The sequence below is a fragment of the Magnusiomyces paraingens genome (genome assembly GCF_902498895.1).
Source record: "Magnusiomyces paraingens strain CBS 517.90 genome assembly, contig: contig3, whole genome shotgun sequence".
Classification (NCBI taxonomy): Eukaryota; Fungi; Ascomycota; class Dipodascomycetes; order Dipodascales; family Dipodascaceae; genus Magnusiomyces; species Magnusiomyces paraingens.
The window spans coordinates 1,840,144-1,864,014 of record NW_022474069.1 but is presented as its reverse complement, the minus strand read 5'-3'; the positions used below and the strand labels follow the sequence as shown (position 1 = coordinate 1,864,014).

General features: G+C 34.1%; 8 protein-coding genes across 8 annotated transcripts; 6 read left to right on the top strand and 2 right to left on the bottom strand.

Moving 5' to 3' along the window:
* Positions 1-597: 597 nt before the first annotated feature.
* On the top strand, positions 598-920 carry SAPINGB_P003891 (uncharacterized protein; the record flags this gene model as incomplete). Its single annotated transcript, XM_031998606.1, has 3 exons — positions 598-697; positions 758-831; positions 885-920. The coding sequence occupies 3 exons, from the start codon at positions 598-600 to the stop codon at positions 918-920; spliced, it is 210 nt and encodes a 69-aa protein (XP_031854497.1).
* Positions 921-2,001: 1,081 nt separating this feature from the next.
* Positions 2,002-3,393, top strand: SAPINGB_P003890 (uncharacterized protein; the record flags this gene model as incomplete). The annotated part of the gene is made up of 1 exon (XM_031998605.1): positions 2,002-3,393. One exon carries the CDS (start codon positions 2,002-2,004, stop codon positions 3,391-3,393), a length of 1,392 nt encoding a protein of 463 aa, XP_031854496.1.
* A 781-nt stretch (positions 3,394-4,174) lies between these two features.
* Positions 4,175-7,757, top strand: SAPINGB_P003889 (uncharacterized protein; the record flags this gene model as incomplete). The annotated part of the gene is made up of 5 exons (XM_031998604.1): positions 4,175-6,234; positions 6,781-6,824; positions 6,882-7,037; positions 7,085-7,457; positions 7,553-7,757. 5 exons carry the CDS (start codon positions 4,175-4,177, stop codon positions 7,755-7,757), a joined length of 2,838 nt encoding a protein of 945 aa, XP_031854495.1.
* A 774-nt stretch (positions 7,758-8,531) lies between these two features.
* On the top strand, positions 8,532-10,148 carry SAPINGB_P003888 (uncharacterized protein; the record flags this gene model as incomplete). Its single annotated transcript, XM_031998603.1, has 2 exons — positions 8,532-8,650; positions 8,813-10,148. 2 exons carry the CDS (start codon positions 8,532-8,534, stop codon positions 10,146-10,148), a joined length of 1,455 nt encoding a protein of 484 aa, XP_031854494.1.
* A 145-nt stretch (positions 10,149-10,293) lies between these two features.
* Positions 10,294-11,931, bottom strand: SAPINGB_P003887 (uncharacterized protein; the record flags this gene model as incomplete). Its single annotated transcript, XM_031998602.1, has 1 exon — positions 10,294-11,931. One exon carries the CDS (start codon positions 11,929-11,931, stop codon positions 10,294-10,296), a length of 1,638 nt encoding a protein of 545 aa, XP_031854493.1.
* Positions 11,932-12,671: 740 nt separating this feature from the next.
* Positions 12,672-13,598, bottom strand: SAPINGB_P003886 (uncharacterized protein; the record flags this gene model as incomplete). The annotated part of the gene is made up of 1 exon (XM_031998601.1): positions 12,672-13,598. One exon carries the CDS (start codon positions 13,596-13,598, stop codon positions 12,672-12,674), a length of 927 nt encoding a protein of 308 aa, XP_031854492.1.
* A 4,897-nt stretch (positions 13,599-18,495) lies between these two features.
* On the top strand, positions 18,496-19,747 carry SAPINGB_P003885 (60S ribosomal protein eL15; the record flags this gene model as incomplete). Its single annotated transcript, XM_031998600.1, has 2 exons — positions 18,496-18,537; positions 19,151-19,747. 2 exons carry the CDS (start codon positions 18,496-18,498, stop codon positions 19,745-19,747), a joined length of 639 nt encoding a protein of 212 aa, XP_031854491.1.
* Positions 19,748-21,794: 2,047 nt separating this feature from the next.
* SAPINGB_P003884 (uncharacterized protein) lies at positions 21,795-23,724 on the top strand (the record flags this gene model as incomplete). The annotated part of the gene is made up of 2 exons (XM_031998599.1): positions 21,795-21,943; positions 22,101-23,724. The coding sequence occupies 2 exons, from the start codon at positions 21,795-21,797 to the stop codon at positions 23,722-23,724; spliced, it is 1,773 nt and encodes a 590-aa protein (XP_031854490.1).
* Between the last annotated feature and the right edge of the window lie 147 nt (positions 23,725-23,871).

The following is a 23,871-nucleotide window of genomic DNA, read 5'->3' as shown; positions in this document are numbered from 1 at the left end:
CTCTTATTTTGGGTTAACTGGCAGTTAATAGACATCGAGCTGATTGATAAGAAGTGAGTTAAAAAGGTTTAAAGAAAAATTTTCCATATGTCGTTCTTTTTTGTCGCAATCCAAACAAATTTTCATGTAATGTCGAGTCAAGTCCCAAATCCATGCTCCTGATACTGAAAGACAGACTAGAGCTCTCTCAAATAAGTACCCATACTACAGTGTTATTTCTGATATTGCTTCTGATATCAACTTATCTTAGATCTATCTTTTCTATTCTTTTAATATCATTGGAATAATAATATCATGCTCAAAAGAGCTTAAATGCTATGTACATATTAAGCAAAGGGCAGGTTTAATCCATGATTAATTACATAATAATTACATAATAATTACATATTTAAACTTGTCATTAATATTTCTTTTTTCTTATTAACAGCACATCAAATCTAGAGTGAAATATTATATAGTAACAAAAACTACGTCTATTCTTCCCTTTCCCTCTTAATTTTCCAAATAATTTCAATAACACATCTTCCCTAGAATCAAGTTAGATATTTCATTTTTTCGGTTTATTATTGGAAAAAGTTCTTGAGAGTTGATTAAAAAATGGCTAACGACGGTTTGGAAAAAATTTCTGAAATTCCTCTCGAATTTATCAAAGAAGGAAACACATTTATCAACAGATGCACGAAACCTGATGCTGCTGGTATGTTCAACAAATTTCTGATATAAGAATTTTATTTTTCTGACATGAAGCTTTTTATAGAATTTTTAAAGATTGTCCGTGCTGTTGGTGTTGGTTTCATTGTCATGGGAGCTATTGGCTACCTTGTCAAGCTGGTAAGTGTATATGTTCTCAAACCGCTAAGTTATCTAACTCATTTTTTATTTAGATCCATATCCCTATCCGACATTTAATTACTGTTTAAGGGGTTTGTCCTTTCTTTGATAATTTCTGGAGCAATTGATTTCCAGAAAGATCAATGTCCTTCAATGGCAATGTTCACAATTGTAATACCATACACTTACCATTGCCGATTACGATGATATGATATGATTTTTATAACGCCCTATACCCATGTATTTAATAGTTTCTGTTTTTTATTGTCATCCTCATTTTAGCATAGCTATTAAGTTATGATCTTTTAATATTTACTTTAATGGACTCTTAATTAACATTATCCGAAGAATTTATCTCTGGAAGTTGTTTGAACTTATATTTTATGAATTTTGGAATGGTTAATCATTTACTTGTGACTTATGAATTGCTCCAAGTGAATACGCTAGGCTTACCGATCTCTAATCAACTAAGCAGTTTGATCTGTCACAAACTAAATTTAGTAACCCCAGCTGAAAAGTATTAAACAATACAGTACATTTGGTTATTTCTGTAAAATCTGTAGAATAATAGTGCTATGATTTTTAGTCTTAGAATCTTTCTTTATTTAAAAAAAGGCATAATCTTAATAGAAAATATTTCCCCAGACAAACACTTTATAAAATTGTATGAAAGCTAATTTTTGCTGCCTGAACAGGCTACGGGTTCCTGCCAACAAAGTCGAAATCGACAATGAAAAAAACTTCAACTTCGAATAATTGTTGCCTGGTGCTAGCCAACTAAAAATGGGGCATGGCTGGTTCGCGGGATACATATTCGAATGTACCAAAAACGAAGAAGCAATATTATGAGACATCCCCTCAGATCTCTCCAACTGTGTAAATTGCAAAATTATTAATTATTTCAATTTTTGCAAATATAATTTGTAGTACAGTACACACAAGAAATAAATAGATTATGTAATTATGATTAAAAAATTAAGTGGCAAAAATGGTTACTTACAGTACCTTTCAACAAATTTAGTGAGGTCGTGAAACTCCTATATTTAACTTGATAATTTTATAAGAAAAAAAAAAATTCACAAAATATTCACGAAATAATGAGTCTCTCCACTTTGATTTTTCATTAGAATTTGCCCAATAAAAATCATTTTCACTATTTTCTGCTGCAACATGTACACAAGAGGTCGTGGAAAAGGTGGTCGAGGAGGATCTAATAGTACTGGACATCGTGGCAAACAACAACCTGAAGTTGGACCTGACGGTAAAGAAATCAACCCATATATTCCAAGATATATTGCAAATGCGCCATGGTATCTTGAAAAGTCTGATGATTATTTAGAGCATCAGCGATCTCATAAAGATGATGATTTTAAAGGCGAGTGGTATGATCGAGGAAAGAAACCAATTTCTTCAGATGCGACCAAGTTCAGAAAGGGCGCATGTAAAAATTGCGGATCCATGACACATAAAGCAACAGACTGCTTAGAACGACCGCGAAAGATTGGAGCCAAGTATAGACCTGTTGATATTAGTAATGACGAAAAAATTAAGGAAATTAAAACAACTTGGGATTCTAAGCGAGATAGGTGGAATGGATACGATGCAAATGAGTACAAAAAGGTGATTGAAAAATTTGAACATGATGAAACTCAAAAAGCAATACTGGAAGAACCAAAAACCAACAGCCCCACTGATACCATACCCGAAGAAAATATATCTAACACTAGTCCACAACGGCTTTCAAAAGATGATGAATATGGATTGGATTCTTTAGATAATGATGATGATGATTTTAGTGAAAATGAAATCAGCCTTGATAAAGGTTCTCAGAAAAAAGATGGGGCATTGGCACCAACCACACGCTCTCTTCGAGTACGAGAGGATAAAGCTAGATATCTTCAGGATTTAAGCGAAGATGCAGCAGTTTTTAATCCAAAAAGTCGTACTCTACGTACTGAAGAAGAGGGTAGCATTAATGATCGAGGTCAATTTATAAGGAAACTTACAGATAAGGCTGAAGAACATAAGATGTATACTCAGTTAGCTGAAGAAGCAGCTGAACGTGGTGAAAATGTTCACATGGAAAAGGGTCCAACTGCGAGTTTGCTTTTAATTCAAAAATACCAAAAGGAAAAAAAGGAATCACACGACAAATCCCAAAAAGTTTTATTTGATAAATATGGTGGTTCAGAACATTTCGATAAAAACCTGAAAGAGAAAAAAGGTGACTTGCTGGATGATCATTTTGAATATTCTCAAGAATGTGAAAGTCCATCAACCCACGAACTCCAAAATCTAAAGAAACCTGAATTAGAAAGAAATTCAAAGACAAAATACAAAGAGGACAATTATTATCTTAATCATACTTCAGTATGGGGATCATATTGGGAAGATTTTCAATGGGGATATGCATGTTGTCATTCTTTAGTAAAACAAAGTTACTGCACTGGAAATCATTTAGAAAAACTTCACAGCTCATTTGCAAGAAACGAAAATATCAAAAGCAAAGATTTAAATCAGACACCTTTATCGTCTAAAAGAAAATTAGGGGATCAAAACTGAAGTTTGATTTTCTTCATCTATGCCAATATTTGTCGTTTCAATTTAACTTTTTTATTTAGTACGTATACTGTTTCACAGTGATTTTCTAGAATTAAGAAAGCAAGCAGGTCTACGCTATTAAAAATTAGCTGGATTTCAAAAAATCATATCCAAGCTATTACAAGTACAAGAAATAAAGATTTTTTTTTTGTTATATTGTAAAATGTAATTATGTGCATATAAGCATATTTGAAAAATATTTTTGTGCGGAAGAATGGTTCCGATGACGGATATGTGCTTCCGATATGTGTCCGAAAGGGTGAATACACCCAAAGACTACTATCCGCAACTCAAGTATTCTATTAAATCCTGATAATAGTCAAGATATTGTTGAAAGGTGGGGATGAAGTGGCATACAATGGCTTCTTGTTAATAACTTGTTCCAACCCTAACCACTATTAATGAATCAGATTGCAATAGTGAAATTTTAATTCAAATGGAATCGATGAGCTATTTCCTGCTTTTATTTTTAAAAAAATGTGTCATAAATTATTTTTGATTCCATTTTTAAGGTGACTGATGTATTTGGAATAGTCGGCTCTTACTCTAGGCTTACTACCCCACTTTATTTAAACAATATATATTTCTGAGAATAAGCATAAGATTCCTTGCATTTTATACTTTCATATTTTATTCTTCATATTTTTACTTGAGTTCTAATCAACGTGAAAGATACAACCAAGGGAGTACCTTATACAAATTAATTATGGATGACAATACAACGACCCATAAAAATCAAACAATGCTAAATAAGTTGGATACCAAGCAGATCCATAATACCTTGCCTAATTCATCTCACAGTATCGATATTACACCAAACAATTCTTTGACAGTTCAAAACTTATATCAGGATACACATGAGGATGTTGAAAATCCACTTGAATGTTCTGTTGATGACACTCTGAAAACGTCGGGAAAGTTTGAGACCTCTATTAAAAGTTCTAATTCTCAAGAACCTACTATAATACCTCGACACGATCGTAGGGGACTTTTCAGTAATTTAATTTTACTGGATGAATTGGCCAACCCTATTGAGTATGGATCATTAAAAAAAACGTTCATATTAATTATAATTGCATATGCTGCCATTATTGGCCCAATGGGTGGTTCAGTATTTTTGCCCGCAATAGAGGAAATTTGCACAGAAATGAAAGTAGGAAAGGATGTGGTAAATATTTCTTATGGTATCTATGTTCTATCTCTAGCCTTTTTCCCTCTGTGGTGGTCTAGTTTTTCCGAACAGTTTGGACGTCGAAATATATATATTGTTTCTTTTGTCGCTTATCTTTGTTTTCTTGTTGGATGTGCTTTAGTCAAAAATATAGGCTCATTAATGGCACTTCGCTTTCTTGCAGGTGGATGTGCTGCTTCAGTTCAGGCAGTTGGGGCAGGCACATTGGCTGACATATATATTCCCACAGAAAGAGGTTCAGCAATGGGATATTTTTATCTTGGTCCTTTGCTTGGGCCTATGCTTGGACCTATATTTGGAGGCTTAATTGTTGAAAGGTGGGGATGGAGAGGCACACAATGGTTTCTTGTTATTATAACTGGTTCCATTATTCTTAGCATTGTCTTTTTTTTACCTGAAACTTTACATCGAAGAGTGCGGTCAACATCTACGCCAATAACATCGGCAAAAGATTTGGAGAATAATCCAGTTGATACCGCAAATTTGGAAAAAAGTCAGAAAGAAAATCCTGATTTATCTCCATTTTCGAAAAACAGTTTACTAATTCAAGAACCAAGTTCTCTAAATACCAAAAAAGTATTGGAGCCCTCAAGGCAAAAAGAGTGTATAAATAGTAAACGCCGCATGTCTATTTCATCTCTTATGAGCCAGCTTCCAGTAGATGATCTAGATAATTCTAATGTAGGTGATACATTTTTGCCAATGATCCCCTCCCCTTCTCGTGTCTTGGAAATGGAGCCTGAAGCAAGCAATCTCAATTTTCAAGAATCAGACAATAAAAACACTATTACTGACCTTGAATACCAGGTTTCTGAGCTAGAAAAAACTCAGAAAATCAAAACAACAGCATCTGAAAAAGAACGACGACTACTTAATTCAAGCGGGCAGGTTGATTTTCAATCTTTAAGATTTAATGAAAAACTTGAATGGCTAATTATTCGGCCTCTTTTTACCTTTAGATTTTTACAATACCCACCTGTGACCTTAACAATTATCTATGGCTCAATATGCTTTATGGTGTTATATTTTTTAAACGTGGGGATAGAAACTTTATATTCGGCATCTCCTTATGAATTTAATTCCATTTATGTTGGACTCTGTTATATCCCTAATTCAATAGGCTACATTATTTCAAGTATTGTAGCTGGTAGATATAGTGATTTTGTTGTTAGAAGAGAAAAAAAAAAGTTAGGGTATTTTAATGCAGAGTCACGATTTGCAGAGCATGTTTTACTTGCTATGATTTTATATCCCATATCTATTATTTTGTTTGGATGGACTGCATATTATAAATTACATTGGGTAGTGCCATTGGTAGGAAGTTTCTTGTTCGGCCTATCGTCTATGGTTGTCCTTGGTAATTCAGCAACTTATCTCATTGATGCTTTACCTGGTCGAGGTTCATCAGGTATCGCTCTTAACAATTTTGTTCGCTTTATTTTTGCTGCTATCGCTACCTTTGTTGCAGAGCCGATGAAAACGGGGATGGGATTTGGATGGATGTACACATTTCTTGGGCTGCTTGCGGTTGTTTCATCTATTGCAATTTTTTCCATTAGAAAATGGGGAAATAAATGGCGCAATGAAGCTGATTTTGAAAAAATGTATAGGTAAAGTTATCAATTTGAAAATGTAACAATAGGCATTGATTTGACCACCGGTTTTAAAACTTTACAGTTGTATTATAGAAATGTATATTTAATTTATTAATCACACGTTAGAGTATTGGATAAATATGTAAATGTTTTTTTTTTTTTTTTTTTGAGGCTCTAAGGCTTATCGTTGAGATTAAGCATACTAAAAAAAATAATGCAGCCATCTGTAACGTCAAACGTCTGAAGTATCTGAACTATTTAACAATTTCTAAAATTTCTTTAACATTTGACGTTACATATAACACACATGTCTGATCCCATGAGACCCAGCCATTTAATAATCCTCTAATATCCTAGTTTTTTTTTGACTATAAATGAACGTTCAATTGATCAAAAAATGAAAAAATGAAAAAAAAAAAAAAACTGAGATCATACAAACCTTAAATAATTGGAAAAAAAAAAGGGAAGCATAAAATCAAAGATGAGTGAAAAAGAAGATGAAAATCAAGAAGAGAAGCCATATACTCTAATTTATTTATTGAAACCTAATAACGTCCCTAGTCTCATTTGTTTTGTTCTTTTGCTTCTTTCCACAATCATTTGGGGTAAGGAATATCGATGTGTTTAAAATTTATAATTTTAATAATTTTAACACCATATAGGATTTGTTGCTACTTCATGTTTTAGTACTTCGGATACATTTGCAAGAATGCATATGGTGAATCTGCGATACAATTTCAATAGCACTTTACTTCAAGAACATATTTCCACCACTGAAATATTTGGGAATGATATTAAAGTATTGGTTGGTCTTAAAGGTAAGATTTAGGATTAGATTTAAGTTCTTTTCTAACAGTCTATTTAGGACTTTGTTCAAGAGATATGACAGCAATAAACGGGGTATCGGAAAATCTGAATAAAGGCGAGCTTCTTTGTAGTAGGGGAGGCGATATTTCCAAACTTCATCAAATCCCAAATGTTACATTCTACGATGAAGATACAACCGTTATCGACTCGTTCTCTCTTTACACTATTGCCAGCAAATTCAAAAAGCATGCCTCCCATTATGGACTTGTGTTAACAACTTGTATTGTCAATTGCATTGCTCTGATGGTGTTGGTGTTTTATGGATTTATTGCAGTTAGTCACGATAATATCATCAATTATTCAGCACTGATTTTATTGGTAATACAAGGTTTATTGTCGTTCTTAACAGCCTTTCTAATATCTTCCTCTATGTGAGTATAACAAAAACCATTTCAATTATAGAAAAGTCACATTAAATAAAAACAGCGATGTTACTAATTCGTTTATAAACTAACATTCTTCATAGACGATCATTTTGCTATATTTTGGGAGCAGGGAACTTTCATATGGTGAATTGCAGAGGAAGAGCAATGCCTATTGGTATTTCATGGCTTGCTACTTGTGCATCTCTTACCGTTTCATGCTTTGTGTTGATTCTCTATTTTCGTGGAAGAGATGAGTCGTTAAAAGAAAAAGCTTATCGTGAAGGCGAAAAAGTGGAAAAGGTTTGATTTTTTTCAGAAACACTTTCAAATATGCTTATGCGGACTTTTTTATTTATTTATTAACCATTCCTAATTATTGCTTTAATATATGGACAGTCTATTATACATAATAATAAATGAATTTGCTAAATAGTTTATTGTTAATTGCAAGATGGCAATGATATAGGAAAAATATTAATATTTTTCATAGAGTTCAAAAAATTATTGTAATATTCGTGTGAATTTTAAAAAAAAAAATAGGGAACAAAAAGGCTGATTTACACGATTATATAATAATTATTACCTAATCTATAACAAACCATGTATATACGTGGTTTGTTCAATCTAGAGGTACCACCATTACTAGCATTTCTTTCGTGTTTGCCTCCATTATCAACTAAGCATATTTATCACATATTTTGAGTTATCTCGATACATTGACAAGATAAATTTTGTTGCTAATGATATAGTCTACCTGTTTAACGGCCTTTTCTTTATTTTGGCTTTCATTGACTCCACTAGGTAGATTTATCGACTTTTTTTTTCACCATTTTTACTTTGTAAATTGCTTTTACGAATCTCAACCGTTAACCTAAGAATTATATTGCATGGTACTATAGGATTACCTTCTCTTGACCAATTATCTTAAAGAATCAGGGGTTCAGTAAAAAAAAGATGATACATTTTTTTCTATATATTGTTGCTAGTATAATACTTGCTATTTTTGTGGTAGGCATACCCTTAATTAGTCGACCGAACTTTTTTTCGGCATCAGTCATGATTTACCAAAATAGCGTAAGCATGCTGATTCTTGGAAATGTTGGTGTGGTATTTGCCCTTATTTTAGGGAAGATTCTTCAGCTACTGTTTTTTGGGCAATTATACACACTTGAAACTGAGCGGATATATGAAAGTGCTTGGTATGCTGTTACGGAGAGTCTTCTTTTAGTCCCGCTGTTGAAAGACGATTCCAAGATAGAAATAGGCATTTTTTTTGCAACTTTACTATTTTTACGAGTTTTTCACTGGATATCTTCTGGAAGAATTGAGACAATATTTCAAACGCAATCTTCATACTTTAGTCATTTCAGACTTTGTTCAGCAATTGCCTTCCTGGGTTTAGCAGATGTTTACCTAATTCGATACTGGGTCATGGCCTTTCAATATTCTTCAAATTCAGATCGCAATTCCGTTACAGTTCCTACTTTTGCATTCGAGTGCCTTTTACTACTTAACAGTATTTTAACAACAACCGGGAAATATTTCTTGAACGTGGTGGAGGCTTATTATTTAAAAAATCACGAAGATGAAGACATTTGGGAATCTAAAACTTACTGGAGCTTTATCTTAGAAGTAATATCGCTATTCACACGTCTATCAGCTTACTGTACATTATTTTTTCTTATTTTACTACCTTATCGCTTGTTACCTCTTCATATTATTCGTGATACCTACATTACAGCAAAATCCCTTATATCTACTGTTCAGAAGCATATCAAAGCAAGACGCGCAAAACGTCAGATTGAGAATGTCGTGCGTACTGTAACCCAAGAAGAACTATCTAACGCTGATGACGTTTGTATTATTTGTCGAGAAGACATGATCTTAGAAGAAGGGCAACATTCTCGTACCATTCCTAAAAAGCTTTTATGTGGCCACATCATACATTTTGGATGCCTAAAAGGCTGGTTAGAACGATCACTTCGTTGTCCAACATGCCGAAGATCGGTTATGGATGGTACTTTCCCCGATCAACCTGGTGCGGCAAACAACAATGCTGCTAATGGCAATAATGAGATTAATCAAAATAATGGTATAGGTTTCAACGCAAACTTTGGGGGTCAAAATAATGAAATTCCTGGTTTAAACAATCCTGCCAACCCTCAGCATTTAAATCATATCCATCCTACACCAACATTGAATTTAAATCAGCACACATTCTCTACATCAGCCACTGCATCACCATCAAATTCCGAAAACTTAGCTTTTGTTTCGACACAAGTTTTTAACTTTCCTCATCAAGCTGAAATTCCAGAGGGATTTCAAATGCCTTATGGTTGGAACGTATTGGCAGCCCGTGAAACGCCTGATGGTGAACTTCAAGTGCAAGTAACTAGTGATTATTGGGCTACAGTCATGCCTTCCGATCTGCCTCATACAACCAACGATAATATCGACTTGGCCAAGCACACCGAAATTTTAAACCAAGAATCAAGTCAAAATAAGACTGATATTAACACTTCATCAGCATTTTCTGTTCCAGATCAATCTAAAAAAGGCAAAGAAAAACCTTCCTTTGATGACAACATACAACCTGATTCTCACGAAGAAAAACCTAATGAGACTATACCTGATACTAGTCTATCGAGTCCGGAGTTAAAACCGGTGAACACATCTATGGAGACATCAAACTTATAGTTTGATAATAGTAATAACAAAATTACTCTTAAACATTACAAGTAAATGATGTAGTAACTGGGTTTTAAAATAAATAATTTGTCAGAAATGAATTTAACGAGTTATTTGAAAAAAAAAAAAAAAAAACAATATTTTTTATATTATCTTAGTTGCTTTCCTCGTCATTAACTAGAGACTTTTGTAGTTTTCCAATGTTTTTTCGTTGTAAGGTAATAAGATCTTTGGGATAAAACCCTTCACCTCCTAATTCATGAACATTTTGATAATCATTCTGAATACTATCAATTGCTTTTAATCTTTCTGATGTATCAGCGTTTTCATCATAAGCTTTTTGAGTGTTGGCAAAGGCACGAAGCAAATAAAACACAGGTTCATCTAGATAAGGTGCTTTTCTTAATAAATCATCCAGATAATCGATTGCTTCATTGTATCCCCTAGGTTCTGGTTTATAAAGCATTTTCATTACGTATAATTGAGCGTATTCGATATTTTTAGGAAAGCTTCGACTAAGCTGAAAATACTCAATCATGGAAGGATAAGCAACAATCATCCATCTGATTAGCTCTTCATCTTCAGAAATTTCATTTACATCACCGTTCTCGATATCACCATTTTGATTTAAAACATTGCTGCGTTTTTCTGTTTTCCTATAATCCAATATTTTTAACGCAGCGCTGTAAACCAATCTCATATCACTATCGTCATGTCTAACATATATTCCAAGAGCACGCCTTGCCAACTCATACTTTTTATCTAGAATCGATTTGCAAAGGATATTAGCCACCATTTGCTTAGCTGTCACAGCTTCAGTAATTTTCTGACCCGAGTTGTTGTTTAATTTTGCACATGAGTGAAAATTTATAAATACATCATCCTCTCGTGGTAATTTAAAATGGTTATAGTCAGCGGTCGGTATATTTTTGTTTTTGAAATCATTTCTGGAACGATTTTTGGAAAGAAATTGAAGAGTGGTAGAACTAAGAGATTTCATTAGCATTTGAACACGAGGGCTCTCACGTCTAATCTTTCCTACCTTGAGAGGCTGAGGGAGAGATTCAATTCCACTTAGCTCGCAACGAAAAAGCAAATCTTGTTTTTTACGTCTCAAGCTGTCACCAAGTAATTCTGGGTTACTTAAATTTTTAGAGATTCGGCTCTTTTGATCTTTCAATAGATGAAAAGTAGAAATCTCTTGGCTATCAACGCCTAATAAACTTTCGGAATTGTTTTCATTTATTTCGAAGGCAGGAGAGTAAAAATTTTCTTCATCTGAATCAGAACTTCTTTCTATATCAGAAAAGTTATCAGCAGAAAAGCCCTTAAACTCTTTTGTATTTGATTGGTATTTAGGTTTTAATCTTCCAAGAAGATCATATAAGTTACGGGTATATAGTCCTCGGAATCTCAAGGGTTCTATAACTGAATTTGCTTCTATAGCATCTTCATCTTCATCTTCACCTTTTTCATCTAAGTTTACAGTCGTTTGACCAGAACTGGACATATCACTGGATCTCTTTGAGTTAGAGAACTTAGAGACTTTATTAGATTTCTTTCCAGAATTACTTTTCTTTTTTGAGGCACTCTTAGAACTGGAACTTCGGGATTCTGTCTGAACAAAAAGACCCTTGTAACAATAATGTGGGTTGTCTCTTATGTCTGATAAGTCATTTCGGTTTGTTTTGTACCACTGTCGAATTTCGCGTTGTTCTTCATAATGGAATCTTCGAACAGTTTTATTTTTTAAAATACTAGGAGTCAATAAAGAAATATGCAATGGTTCCATTGTATAATCACATTTAAAAACTTAAGAATCTTTTAGATAAAAGATTTGTTTATTGATTATTTCATTTGAGAAAAGTTTAAAATTTGGTCTGTGATTATATTTTATGATTATGAAATCATATTAAATTGTATTACACAAATATATTTTTTAAATGTTGTAACACTTTCTCTGAAGTTTTGAACAAGTAAGATCTTGAATTTCTCTCTTAATATTATTAATAAACTTTCAAAGTTTTTTTGATTTCTTCGGTATCCTAATTTTCATTTAAATAAATCAAGTTAAAAATTTATTTCATGTATGAAAATGTAAAAAAATGTTAATTATTGCTTTAAAGTTAAATTTTAAGTTTATTAGGCATGCTTAGTTTAATATACTATCAATTAATCTGTTACGATGGCCGAGTGGTTAAGGCGATGCCCTGCTATTACCAGCAGTTAAGGCATTGGGTTTTACCTGCGCAGGTTCGAATCCTGTTCGTGACGTTATTTTTTATAATTTTTTTGCGTAATAAACATATCAAAATTTTTGAAAAATATATGTCAAGTTTTTTAAGTGTTCATATATCCTTTTTAAAATTACATTGTTTTGTATACAAATTATTTAAGGTGTTTCATTGTTCATTAGGTGAGTAGCAAACGCTACAAAAAAAAAAAGGCCATAAGTCATAAAAGAGTGGATAAGGTTTTAAGTCCTTTATGGTTTGACTTTAACCAAACCATGTTATGCTAAAGTTATTCAAGTTATGCTACTGAGGCAAAAATTGAAGAAATGAGAGAAATAGAAAGCGATACCCCAACAATTTTCATCAAGTAAGCAGAATTGCGACTGTTTGCAATGCTAGCAGCATTAACCAACGCTGGGGTAGTTGGTGAAGTAGTGTTTCCACTGATGCTTGTTGAAATAGGAACAGCAGAGAGGGTAGAAGTGCTACTGTCACCTGCTGCAGCTGCTGCCGATCCTGAACCTGTACCCGAACCTGCAGCTGCTGCCTCTGATCCGCCTGATCCTGAGCTTGAGCTAGAACTGGAGCTAGAACTGGAGCCAGAACTGGAGCTAGAACTAAACCCGGATCCTGCAGAAGCGCTAGGAGATGCTTGAGGTGATGAAGAGGCAATAGAAGAGCCGCCAATAATAACGGCAGTCGAAGTACTGGTAGCAGAACCAGCAGCAGCAGATGCGTCAACAGCAACCGAAACGACATTGGTCGGGGACGCGTTGGCATCAGCAGCGGAACCTGCCGCACCGGTTGCTGCAGCACCAGCAGCACCAGTAGCATCATTTGAGCCTGCTGAAGCTACAGCACCTGTTCCAACAGTAACCGCAACCCCTGCTACACCAACACCAGATGCTCCTGCAACGCCGGTACCGGATGCTCCGTCAACTCCAGCACCTGCCTGGATAGTGGTCGCAGTAGTGACAGTAGTACCACCTGCTGCCGCCGCTGCACCTACCACAACATTGTTTGCTACAGAGGTTGTTTCTTGGGCTCCAACGTCATAGCCTGGTGATGTAAATGATGCTGCTGCCCCTACAGTTGTGGAGCCAATAACCCATTGCTTTGTTGTTGGTGAAGCAGTGTCGATAAGGAGAGGAACATCTTGAAAATTGAATGCTGATGAAACTTCAGATGGATGAATGGCTGATGGAAGTGATAAAGAAGAAGTCATTGTTATGAATTGTGTTTAGAAAATTTTGTGAAACTTGCTGGAAATTAGATATTTGACGTTTTCGTATCTAATATGATTCTATTGTTTTAAAAAAAAAATTAAGAAACGAGCGAGTAAATATAATTATTAGAAGAAAGTATTATCAAAAAAAAAAAAAAATAGACAAATAAATAAATAAACAATAATCTTTAAAAGGACAAAAATAAAAATGAGGGAGGATAGGCGAATTCCCAAGATATATATATATACAAATCAAGATTTTTTCAAATACTCCTTTTTTTTTTCTTTCAACTATAATTTCTTTTTGTCGAAACAGTGTATTTTTTTATTATTATGACGTATTAAAGTTAAAACCTTTATTTTTTTCATGTATGTCTTAACCTGCAGTACTGCAGATGTTAACTTTTATTTGATTGAACATTCCCTTTTTTTTTCAAGACATGGAGTTTTTAAGCTTCTCAAGACTTATTTCTTTCCTAGCCCATATTGAACTGTTAACTTTTTTAATTTTTTTTTTACAAACCATTTTGCAAGTTTTCAGTTTCTGATGTTCAAGACTTAAGTTTTTATAGCGGCATTCTTTCCGTTTCTAATCTAACCGAAAAAAAAAAAAATTTTAACTGATACGAGAATCAATAAGTTAATAACTTGTTTTGTCCACAATGATTCTTTTTCAACTATCAATTGTAAATATTTATTTATAAACTAACAATTCCCATAAAAAATATCTACATTAATTATTATTAGAAGTTCAGATCTTGTTTCTCTTGATTAGATATATGAATATACAGACTATTATTAGCATGATGCTAACTTCATGAATAGGTCAGGTCAAGGTTTATTGACGTTTGGTTGTGTGCCCTTTTCCCCCCTTAATTTCAAGTTTTCTTTTGTTTCTTATTTACAAAAAAAAAATTATTTTTTTTTTTTTTTTGGAATTAGGTCCATAGAATTGGCTACCCTGAAAAAAAAAGTAAATAAATAAAAATTTGCTTCCATATACCGCAAACAATTAAGAATTTTTGTTTTTATTTTATTTCTTTTTAACCCATTTTGAACACATCCCCACTGGTATTCACTTAAAAATCTTGGAATTCGGCACTAACCGTGATAAATGTTGCCTTGTTACACAGGAGTGCATAATAACAACCATCAGCTGGTCAACTACCTCGGTACCTGCATCTTTGTCCTAAAGATTCGTTCCTGAATATTTGATGAGTCTAGGAAGTCATTAATATCTGTATTTTTTTTTTTTTTTTTGAAAATTTCAACTTTTTTATTTTGTTTCAAGAATCAAAGAATGGACCTAAGATAATTTTTTATTTTTATCCAAGCACTAATAAAAAAAACGAAACACAAAACACTCAGCAAATTTTTTAAAAACTCAATTGTCTATATATATATATTTTTACACATTATTATCTCTCAAGTTAGTTTTAAACTGCTTTGGTGTTGCCTATTTTTCCATAGCAAAAAATATTGTTTTCTGTGAATGTTGTAAAACTTTAAAACTTTAAAACTGATAAAATAATTAAAGAAATACTTTTATCATCATATTTGATGAATTATTTTCTATGAAATCTTACACTTTAACAAATAAACCTGCTGTTTTCTTAAAAAAAAAAAAATCTGGAATACTAAGTCTAAACTTTAAACCAAATTTTTTAAGAAAACAATAGGGGCGTGTGATTAAATTGTGTATTCCTTCTCGTTTTATAAATATATATAATACTTCTCTTTTTTTCTGCAAGAGTTTGTTACAGTACTTTGTTTTATTACTGGACGTATATTAAAGCAAAGAAGTATTAAGAACAAAGAGACGGAAACAACCGTCACAGAATTAGGTGCTTGTGAGTTCGACTTTCAAACAAATTCTAAAAAGTGAATGTTGTAAATTTAAAACTCTATTATTTTTTTCAACTTTTATGGAGATAATGACGAAGCAATAGTGCATAGTGTGTGTTCTATATTTTCAAAAAAAAAAAAAAAAAAAAAAAAATTTAATACGGAATCAACCCAATTTTGTCTTTTATATTTTAACATTCGCTTAATAATTTTCATTTTTTTTCTACACGGTGTTATTAAAAAAAAAGTATTGACTTCGGTCAAATCATCAATTACATTCTAGAAATCAATTTATCTAAAAGTTTCCTAGTGAAATTAGTTGTTTATAATTCTGGATAAACTTTTGATTGTCCAACTAAAATAGTGGCTTTAGTAATACACACTATGTTTATATAGAAGTCTATGGTTTTTTAATCTAGTATTTCATTTTAAGAATTCAAATTGTTATCTTATAAAGTAATTTTTTGCAGTTTTAAAGAATTAGTTGACTGTCGCCGGGTGCCTGGAAGGGCCCTGACCTATGTGGCTAGGATTATGTTGGCTCAGCGGTAACATAACCATAAACCATATAGTATCACCACCACCATCAAGCACACCACAACAAGAGACTACTGAAGAGGGAACTAAGTACATCTTAAGATCAAAGACTACAGCCTTTAATTAATAACTTTTAATTATAACTGAATTACACTTAAAGTAATACCGACTCTACGACATTAACCAAAATTCCATATTAGTAATAATGACATATATTGCTGTATTCCAAGATATAAAGGAAACTTTCCCTTCAACTTGTAAACAGTTCAAAAAGCTAAGATTTCCAACTCTAATCAGAAAAAAAAGCCTTTGCAGCATCTTGCTATTGATTTGGAAGATCCAGAGTATATAAACTGATATATTGAAACTTATTGGAATTGTAGATTTAAATATAAGTGACAAGCAGAATTAGACTTCAACCAGGATAGATATATTGGTATAAACTTTGGGAATAAGTTAATAGTGTTGGTAATTACTCCAGTATGGTCCCTCAGTTCCACAGTGCCTATAAATCAGTACTGAGGAATGTTAAAATATCAGAAAACTAATAGCAAGATCACGGCAAGTTAACAGACAAAAGACCCAAGTGTGCTACTAGGTAAAAAAAATGATGAAAATAAAATTATAAATAAAAAAACGCCCCAAATGGAATAAATATATTCCCTCTTTACAAACAAGCTTCAGTGTTTACTGAATACCCCGGTATTTTGGCCGTACAGTGCACAGGGCCATTGAGAAGCGATATTAACATATTCGGGTGTGCGGCCACTATGTGTTGTGCAACAAAACGTCAGGTTGCACCTATAGCATCGAGTTATAGCGACTTACTCTGATCGAATGACGGTACTTCTCAACATATCCCAATCTAATAACAATTACCAAATAATAAATATTTTATAATTTCTTTACTTACAAAAGTTTGAAGTTTGAAATTTATCTTGTAGATAATCGGTATTATGAAAAAAAAAATTATATATATGGGGATCACAACCTTTTTTTTTTAGTATGAAATAATAAAAACAAAAATTGAAGCGCTTTCCAGAAAGTTTTCATGAAAAAAACAAATCTAGGATACATAGCTGATAAGAAAGGAACGATGGTAAAAAAATAATTTTAATTTAATTTTCTTAATATCTAGTCTCGAAGCACTGCATTTGGTTAAAAAAAAAAAAAAGTGAAGTTTATTCAAAAGTACTTTTGTTGCATATACGTTTTAAAATTTGGGCTACTTTTTTGAATTAAAATTCATTAAAAAAACTCAATATTAAAAATCAGGAGAGCTAGTATTTTTTTTAATATGATCATATTATCAATCATGATTGATATTCATGATATCATTGATTAAATAGTTATATTGTCAATTCAAGGGAAAATCCCGTCATTCTTAATTGAGAAACAACTTTTTAAGATATATTAATTGTATATGAAATCTTTATACAAGCGACCCTTTTTTTGTCAATATTTAAGACAGTTTGGAAATCATTCAATTCAAAATTCCTACAGTTCAGAATACCAATATACATAATAAGTTGCACCACTTTACAAATTTGTGAAGTGGAGGCTTTAAAGAGTACGACTAAATAAAAAAAAAAAAAAAAAAAGGGGGGGTATGTGGAGGTTCCGGGATGAGTGATACATACTTTTGTAGAATCACATTTTCAATACATCCTGTCGAGTTTTAAAGTGAGACAATTCCCATATTGTTTTTCTCTTCATTTTGTCGGTTTACTGCATTTTTCAAATCAGCCGTATTTGCATGATAGACAAGCAATTGCACGATTAAGAAAAGTAAAAAATCCTGACATTGGCAACGCCCTACAAGGAAAGCTAACAGTTTAGAAATTTCAAAGTACTGAATATTTGCATTTTAAACTCTTTTTTTAGGTAAACACAGCCCTTTTTTTTCATTTGATTGTGAAAGGGCGTCAAAACATTGTAGACATAATAGAGGGAAAAGGAGGAGGAGAAGAGATGAAAAAAACTAAAATTACAGGGTCTAAAGGTGTAAGACACTAGGTTGTACTGGGGCTCAACGGTTATTCAAAAAAAGAAAGAAAAATGTTTAAAACCCAATCTTTGAAACTAGACCTTAAAAAAAATAAAATAAATCAGTTCAAGGTGGGTGGGTTCAACGACATGCTTTAGTAAGAAAACACTTTTTAAATGTTATGTATGAGTGAGTTTAGTTTCATGAAAAGTAAATTGATATAAGGGATGGGATGCATGAAGAAATCTAGAGGATAAAAAAAAAAAAAAAAAAGGATAATGTTTATAAACATGCATAAAAAATCAGAGAAATAAAAAGATGTATGTATCCTTAGAATGTAACTCGGAGACAGTACAGATGATGGAAACTATTAATAGGAAAGAAGATAGTAAATGTAGGCATAGAAGAATGGGGGAAAGTCAAAATGGCAATTGAAAAAAGAAGAAAGAAAAGTTTAAGAACTTTGTTAGTTAAAAAAAGTTTCAAACATACAATATATCAAAGAAGTTTAATCAGAATATACCATATATGGAGATTTCCGATCATGACAGACTTGACCTAGTGACGGGGGTATGATTTTAAGGGTCCTTGGAACAATTAAGGGGTTCGGACCCGAATTTACATTCTATGTTATACATATATTTAAGAATATTTGAGACCGTTTTTTTAAAATGTAAAAAAAAAATTCAGCCCTAAATAAAATTAGCCCTAACATTTGCATTCCAAAATATACACAGAATACTGAAACATACACTAAAAATTTTTAAAAAAAAAATTAAAGGAGGGTAACTAGTGTACGACTCAAATGTCTTTGAGTTTCCTTCCACCTCGTCTCTCCCCTTTTCCGATTTTTCTTTTGAAATTTTTTCCAGCCCTGCTACACCTCGACCTGACTCTACAGACAGTGCTGCCGTAAATATCAACAAGTAAGTTAATTTGAAAGAAAAATAAAAAAAAAAATGAATAATTGATATATGATGTCAGCATGAATGAATATCCCTTTTCAAAGAGTTTTGTATTTCAATGATGTCTTTATATAAAAATGAAGACAAAATCTGAAGATGATGAGATTCTTTAAAAAGGCATTTTTACCCATAATGACTTTATAAAATGAAGAGAAAAAAGAGAGAACTAACATAAGATTTCTTTTTTTTTTCTGAATTTTTTAGTGGGTGCCTACAAGTATCTTGAAGAGCTTCACAGAAAGAAGCAGTCCGACGTTTTGCGATTCATTCTCAGAATCAGATGCTGGGAGTACCGTCAGCTGAAGGCCATTCACCGTGCCTCCCGCCCCTCCCGCCCTGATAAGGCTCACCGTCTCGGTTACAAGGCCAAGCAGGGCTTTGTCATCTACCGTATTCGCGTTCGCAGAGGTGGCCGCAAGCGCCCTGTTCACAAGGGTGCTACCTACGGTAAGCCCACCAACCAGGGTGTTACTCAGCTTAAGTACCAGAGATCTCTCCGTGCTACTGCTGAGGAGCGTGTTGGCCGTCGTGCTGGTAACCTCCGTGTCTTGAACTCTTACTGGGTTAACCAGGACTCTACCTACAAGTACTTTGAGGTTATTCTTGTTGATCCCCAGCACAATGCTATCCGCAACGACCCCAGATACAACTGGATTGCTAAGCCCGTCCACAAGCACCGTGAGGCTCGTTCCCTTACTGCCACTGGCAAGAAGTCCAGAGGTATCAACAAGGGCCACAAGTACAACAACACCAAGGCTGGCAGAAGACACACTTGGAAGAAGCACAACACTCTCAGCCTCTGGAGATTCCGTTAAGCGTGACTGGTATTTTGGTTGCGTATCTCTATACTGTTGTAAAAAATTGCTGTGTATGGCCTTGAGGTTATTATGAAGCTTTTTAAAAAATAAAAATATATCTCTATGACTTTTAATGACTTAATGATGAATTTTTTTTGAATGTTTTATAAGTTTTAGAGTTATAAACTTTTTTTTCTAGATTGTTGAATCGAGATAATGTTCAATTTGGGCGTAGGTAGAAGTTATCTAAGAGATGTTTATAATCAGATTTATTAATCTAATGATTTTAAGCATTGTTTTAAAAAAAATAAAGCACAATTTTTTATTACCAATCCTTTATGAAATGTAAAATTTTTTCAAAGATTAAAATGCTAATGTTGAAATTTCTTATCGACTTTAGTTGACAAATATTTGATATACTGCAAGTCTAATTAAAAAAAAAAACTTATACAAAATGCATTTCTACAAAAATTTAAAAAATTTTACAAAATTTACAATTGAATAAAAAAAATTAAAAAAATAAAATGTACAACCGATCATTGCACCAGACCCCATTCGAGGCCACGAAGGGTCACCCTTAGTCGACTAACAAGAGTCGACAGATGGTCCGCTGCACCCAAGATCGATAGATTAGTCTCCAGTAAGACATGCGAATAACGTCCAGTATGTCCTGGGCAGACGCCGAGAGGGTCGCCTCGTATGAACACTTCCTAGGCAAGGATTACAAAAAGATCCTGTAAAGAACCTCTCCTCCAAGCCGACTTACTGTGGAAAAAATGCGTAAGGAAAAAAAAAAAAAAAAAAGAAGAAAAGAAAGTATATAAAGGGAAATTATTTTTGTTATATTTATATTAAATAATGTTTTCACGTGATCAGGTGGTTTAATTATAGGGTATGGAAACCGGGTAACTTTTTTTAATATTTGCTGTTTGTTTTTTGTTTGTTTTTTAAAAAAAAAATTTTTTTTGTGTATGTAAAATAACATGAGCATGTGAGAATGGTTGGTTTTAATGTTAGTGATGAGATTGTCACTTAAGAAATTCCCCAACCATGACGTAAGGCATATATTTAATTAATTAGTTATAATTATTTTTGGTCTTTTTGGTTGTGTGATTCTGCCAATATTAAAGCATAATAGATAAATAGATAGATCGATATACACATTATTAAGTTTAAGGATTTAATTTTAACATAATGATAGATCTATAGTTTTAATGAAATAATCAAAAATATATTTATATATTTATATACATAGAAAAGGTCCAATGATAAAATAGTACATTATATTAGGACTTTAAAGAAAAGTATTTAAATCCATTGTTGCTTACTTGCACTGACTGACTGTCTGTATGTGTCTGTCTGTCTGTCTGTCTGTCTGTCTGTCTGTCTGTCTGTATGTGCCTGTGGCTTACTTGTGATGGGCTGCTTCACTAAAGTGGCCGGTTGCACTGCCCAAAAGTCCCAACTTTAGAAGGCAATTAAGCAGAGTGAATTCTTTTTAATAAAAAAAAAAAAAAAAAAGAAAAGTAAAGAAAAAAAAAAAAAAAATTTCAAAGGTATTTTTTTTTGTGAGTCACATCACATAAATTATGGAAAAATATTTTAAAACAAACAGTGCAAATAGTTTCAAGTTTTTGAAAGGGTTTTTTTTTATTTAATTTAATTTAATTTAATTTAATTTAATGTTTGTTTATTGTAGAGAAATAAAGATTTATTAACTTAAAAGATTTTGGTTGATTGGATGGGATTAAAAAAAAAATTTTTTTTTGAATGAATCTGACAGCAACAATTTAACGTTAATATTAAATTAACTTTTATTAAATTAACAATTTAATTTTTTATACTGTTAACGGCTGTGCTGCCCCAAGAAAGTAGTAGAAGAAGAAGAAGAAGAAGAAGAAGGCCTATGTCAAAAAAGAAAAAAAGTTTTTTTTTTTTTTTTTTTTTTTTTCCTTCACATATTTTTTTTTTTTTTTTTTTTAAAATCTTCTCCACCCTCCAAAACCCTTCTTCCCTTTTGCTTCTCTTAGCAAATCCAAACCATCTATTCTACACATATAAAAAGATGTCCGGCCAACAAAAAACCGCCATTCTCTCCGTCTACGATAAGACTGGTCTTCTGGACCTTGCTAAGGGTCTTGTCGATAATGGTGTCCGTATCCTTGCCTCTGGCGGTACTGCTAAAATGGTCCGTGGCGCCGGGTTCCCCGTCGAGTAAGTCAATTCCAACCATTGCACTTGTTTTATACCTATCCTATCCTATCCTATCCTATCCTATCCTATCCTATCCTATCCTATACTATCTTATACTATACCATGCCATGCCATGCTAACCTCTATCCTTCTATTTTTTTTTTTTTTTTTTAAATAGAGACGTCAGCTCTATCACTCACGCCCCTGAAATGCTTGGTGGTCGTGTTAAGACTCTTCACCCAGCTGTTCACGGTGGTATTCTCGCCAGAAACATTGAGTCCGATGAAAAGGACCTCGAGGCCCAGAACATTGACAAGGTCGACTTTGTCGTCTGCAACCTCTACCCCTTCAAGGAGACTGTCTCCAAGGTTAACGTTACCATTGACGAGGCCGTTGAGGAAATCGACATTGGTGGTGTCACTCTGCTCCGTGCTGCCGCCAAGAATCACTCCCGTGTCACTATTCTCTCGGACCCCTCCGATTACCATATCTTCATCCAAGAACTTTCTCAAGGTGGTGTTTCCGCCGAGACCCGCAACCGCCTTGCCCTCAAGGCCTTTGAGCACACTGCTGAGTACGACTCTACCATTGCTGACTTCTTCCGCAAGCAATACTCTGAGGATATTACTTATCTCCCCCTCCGTTATGGTGCCAACCCTCACCAAAAGCCCGCCCAGGCTTTTGTCACCAAGGGTGAGCTCCCCTTCAAGGTCCTGTCCGGATCTCCTGGTTACATTAACCTTCTCGATGCCCTCAACTCTTGGCCTCTTGTGAAGGAGCTCTCTGCTGCTCTTTCTCTTCCTGCAGCTGCTTCCTTCAAGCATGTTTCCCCCGCCGGTGCCGCCGTCGGTCTCCCCCTCTCTGATGTCGAGAAGAAGCTCTACTTTGTTTCTGACATTGAGAACCTCTCCCCCCTCGCCAATGCCTACGCCCGTGCTCGTGGTGCTGACCGCATGTCTTCCTTTGGCGACTGGATTGCTCTTTCCAACATTGTCGATCTCCCCACCGCCCAGATCATCTCCAAGGAGGTCAGTGACGGTGTCATTGCTCCTGGCTACGAGCCCGCTGCTCTCGAGATTCTGAAGAAGAAGAAGGGTGGCAAGTACTGCGTTCTCCAAATCGACCCCAACTACAACCCTGACTTGATTGAGACCCGCCAGGTTTACGGTGTTTCTCTTCAACAAAAGCGCAATGATGCCATCATCAATGCCTCTACATTCAAGGAGATTGTCTCTGACAAGAAGGATCTCCCCGAGCAGGCCATTATCGACCTTACTGTCGCTACCATTGCTCTTAAGTACACTCAGTCCAACTCTGTTTGCTACGCCAAGAACGGTATGGTCATTGGTCTGGGTGCTGGTCAGCAGTCCCGTATCCACTGCACTCGTCTTGCTGGTGACAAGGCTGACAACTGGTGGCTCCGTCAGCACCCCCGTGTCCTTGCCTTTAAGTGGGCTCCTGGCACTAAGCGTCCCGATAAGAGTAACGCCATTGACCTCTACGTCTCCAACCAGATCCCCACTGAGGGCCCTGAGAAGGTCGAGTACGAGTCTAAGTTTGCTGAGATTCCTACTCCTCTGACTGCTGAGGAGCGCAAGGAGTGGATCTCCAAGAACACTGGTGTTGCTCTTGCCTCCGATGCCTTCTTCCCCTTCCCTGACAATGTCTACAGAGCTGTTAGATCTGGCGCCAGCTACATCTCTGCTCCCTTTGGCTCTGTCCAGGACAAGGCTGTTCTTGCTGCTGCCAACTCTTTTGACTTGGTTTACGTCGAGAACAATATTAGACTTTTCCACCATTAAAAACTTGACTGTTATATGGTGATGGAAAAAAAAAAAAGAAAACTTGTTTTATATATAGGGTAATGACTGTTTGAATCGGCTTTCATGTTATGATTATGGAAAAAAAAAAAATTATATATACATTACTTATTAAATATATATATAAAA